General features: G+C 35.9%; 1 protein-coding gene across 1 annotated transcript; it reads right to left on the reverse strand.

Moving 5' to 3' along the window:
- Positions 1–2,297: 2,297 nt before the first annotated feature.
- LOC107091162 (myeloid-associated differentiation marker homolog) lies at positions 2,298–3,399 on the reverse strand. The gene is made up of 2 exons (XM_015384932.1): positions 3,133–3,399; positions 2,298–2,885 (listed from the first exon to the last, which is right to left on the reverse strand). Exons 1-2 carry the CDS (start codon positions 3,397–3,399, stop codon positions 2,298–2,300), a joined length of 855 nt encoding a protein of 284 aa, XP_015240418.1.
- Between the last annotated feature and the right edge of the window lie 404 nt (positions 3,400–3,803).

The raw sequence follows: 3,803 nt of genomic DNA on the forward strand, positions 1-3,803 counted from the left end.
TTTATATTTTTTAGTTTCCCCAACTTTTTTTGTAACTCAATCAATTTGAGGAAACTGTTAAACCCTTCAAGTTACCAGAACACAACAAAAACAGAACTCTTACACAAGTTTCAAATGTTTAGACTTAGAGACTTAGACATAAACAGACTTAGACAGATTTTATTTTGTAATTTTTAATACACAAGTGTCAACAAAAAAGACATTTTGTTAAGAGCAGCTATCTAGACCTTTTTATTTTTAAAAGTGCAGCCTTCATAAGGTAAGCAGCAGTGATAAAAACATTGTGATGAAAAACCGAATGTAAACATATGACTGTATAGTTACAGTTCTAACAAGCAATTTTTTTCTTCTGTAGAAGGTTGTGAGGATGGGTGGGGGCAGGTGGGCTCTCCTCATCCTCCACAAGAAGTACAAGCGCTTCTGTGCCTTTTGACCAGTGAGGTGGTGTTTACATTCCAGGTGAGGGTGTCTGTGGTGTGCACCCCCAGGAATTTGGTGCTGTTGACCACCTCTACAGCTCAGCTGTTTAAGTTTATTAACTTATAATACAATGTGACCTACCTTTTCCAAAGCATGTCTTTATTACTGCTGCTCAAAAGAGACCTATAATTTCCGAGGATAGAAAAAATAACTTTGAGTCATGTTTGAACTGATGCAGCTTGGTCTGTGTTCCATTCACCCAATTTTAATTTATATATATTCAGAAACTAGAGGGTGTTAGCTTTCAAATAATGTATTGCACATGCAATTTGGGCTTACAGTTCCTAAGATATTTGTTTTTCCAATTAGGTATCCAAAATGGGTGAGAAATTCCCAAAATTAGGTCGATGTTAAAATGGAAGGATTCAAGTTCTCTTTAAATAAATTAGTAGAGTAAAGCTAGAAGAGCTACTCCAACATTCAGGCCCCTTAAGGTGCACAATTCTAGAATTTTGATCATCTAAAGCATTTTCAGGTAAAAAAAAAAAAAAAAAATTAGATTTGGATAAACACTTTGCACCTGTCAAATGTTTACTTTTGCATATTATCCAGCCATGAATTTGCACAGTTCGGTTACTAAAATGTGATCTGCATATTGATGAAGGCACACATACTGGTTTGCACAAGCTCTTTGCTCAATCAAAAATGAAAATCACTTTGCACTTTGCATGCCAAATGATCAGGCCATTTTACATTACTTAGCTAAAGCCTACATGTTCATTTTAACACACTCCATAGATTTAAACAGGGAAATGTGAAAATTTATCATCCACTCTCATTGCGGGTTTGACCTCAACATATTGGACCTGGATTTGATGGTTATTTATTTGTTATTAAAAGCCAAATAGTGGTTAATATGAGGAGGTAGCCTAGAGCTCAGACAGGGGCAGCAGGAGATCAGACCAAGAAGCTGTGGTAAGACCTTCACTGGAAAAAAATTGAGATCTAGATAAGTAATTTTTTCTTAAAATAAGTGCATTTGTTCTTGGATTGAGGACATAAAAGAGACATTTTGCCAATAGAACAAGACAATTTACATTTGAAATAAGAAAACACAATTTCATTGCCTTATTTCAAGTGCATATTATGTACTTATCTTATTTTAAGAGTAAAAATACTAACTCCATTGGCAAACTATCGAATTTACCTGCTCAAATTAAGGGTAAATACACTTAATTGAAGAAATCTTTACTAATTTCTACATCGTTTTTCCAGTGTTCGCAGCACTTGTCAGTCATTAGTCAGACAGGAAGTAAAAACCAGCCAGATTCATCCCCCTTATAGATTTGCTTGGAAACACAGTGTGTATATAGCCCTCAGAGCAAAATCGGAATTGTACAACTAACAAAACACTTTTATAAAACAGCATTTTTTACCAATGTTGGGAAATAAGCAGTACAGCAAACAGTCTTTGAGCTTATCAGAGAAGCAACCACAGTCATTTCTGGGACAAACACTCCTATGAATACACAATTAACCTTGACACACCTTTGTGAACCTTACTTATAAAGATGAGTTAATGGTTAAGGCTTTGTTTATTTAAGCAGTTTTTTAGTTTCTGACAGCCTGGATAACATAGCTAAGTTTTACAGATACATCAAAATGTTTTTGTTTTTTTTATTAACTAGATACTTAAAAGAAAAAAGAAAACATTTTATTATAATCACAATGAAGCAGAAAGGTAAGTAAAATGGAATCGAAAGCTCTGTGATTATGTTGTTAAACGAAAGTTATACTTGACATCTTAATAGTTTTGGCAAAAGCAAAAAAAAAAAAAAAAAAAGAATGTTCACATTCATATTGAAGCAATAAGGTACTTATGTTTGAGGGGTGAAGAAGACCAGCTTGAAAGAAAACACAGTGTCTACAATGTAGGCAATCAGGTTTAAAGAGGACAAGACACAGATAACAACTATAAGATTCCACCAACAGAACAAATGACAGTCCTTTGGTCTGGGAAACGTTCTAAAGCAGTAGAAGGGCCAGATAACAACAGCTGTGATGTACATCAGCACTGCTAGTACATTGCAGACTATCAGAACTCTGTTAAAAGATGTAGGCGAGCGGGACTTCATGCGGCCAATAGCCGAAAAAATTATGAGGATGGAAAAAAGGAAACATGTGGAGTAGACAGCAATGCATGACTGGAGCAATAGACCAAAGTGGGAAATTTGGAGGGAGGGTAAACAGAAGAAGATGACACAGGCCACAAAGGCCTCTAGCACTTTGAGCAGCCCTGGCACTGTAGATACAAAACGGCTGGTTTCACCAGGTTTGGAACGAATCAGTCCAACCTCTGCAATGTACAGGATGAATGTCAGGAAGGAGATAACGTTGGCACCAATCTGTCTGCCACAATTACGACAAGTGTAGAACATGGAGTAGAAGATGGATGCTGTGAGAACCTGCAGAGATAATAATTCCAAAGTCAGAGAATCCTTAGAGGCAGAAATAGGTTTAGTCTATTGGGCAATACAAACTAATTAAACACACTCTTGAGTTAATTACATAAGGATAAAAAATATATGGATGGAAACATATGGTATTAACCTAAAAACAAAGAGAAGATATATATAAATATATATATATATATATATATATATATATATATATATATTTAATTTAGATCTAATCATTATAATCAGTACACACCATTAGGGTTGCCACCATGGCAAAGGCGGTCGTAAAGTCATCCCAGGAGATAGGCAGCTTTGAGCTGAGACTCAAAAATTCCAGGACCAGTATAAGGATGGTAACACAGACGCAGAAGCACCAAGTGAACATGCAATATATCCAAAATGAGTTGGTCTGGTGACTCACTGATAGAACCAATCTCAAAATTACACAGAGGAAGATGACCTCCAGTATCCTCAATATGCCCTCCGGGGCAATCAACGTCTTGAAATCCAGTGTAACCATCTTGACTCTGATTCTGTTGATGGATTGGTTAATTTTCTTGACTGCTACACTGGTCACTAGCCTTCCCCTCTGATGGACACACAAAAAAAGACTTGTTAGTCATTAATAATTGAAAATATAAGCATCTCATCATCACAGCAACTGGAACTGCACCCTGCCATAATATTTCCCAATCCTTAAAGGTCCAATATTATGCAAAACTCACTTTATAAACATTTTCTAACAGTCTTATGTGTCCTGAATCCTGTGTAATAAATAAATAAATATAATAAAAAATCTGCACAACAAAACCAAGCATTCAAACAGACATGGCTAACAGAGCAGGTGCTAGATAACCACAGCAGCTGCTCTGTTAATGGCTGCTTAGAGACAAAAGTTTTTTTTTCTGCCTTCCTCTGAGTCCC

The sequence above is a fragment of the Cyprinodon variegatus genome, unplaced genomic scaffold (genome assembly GCF_000732505.1).
Source record: "Cyprinodon variegatus isolate N-32 unplaced genomic scaffold, C_variegatus-1.0 Scaffold327, whole genome shotgun sequence".
Lineage (NCBI taxonomy): Eukaryota > Metazoa > Chordata > Actinopteri > Cyprinodontiformes > Cyprinodontidae > Cyprinodon > Cyprinodon variegatus.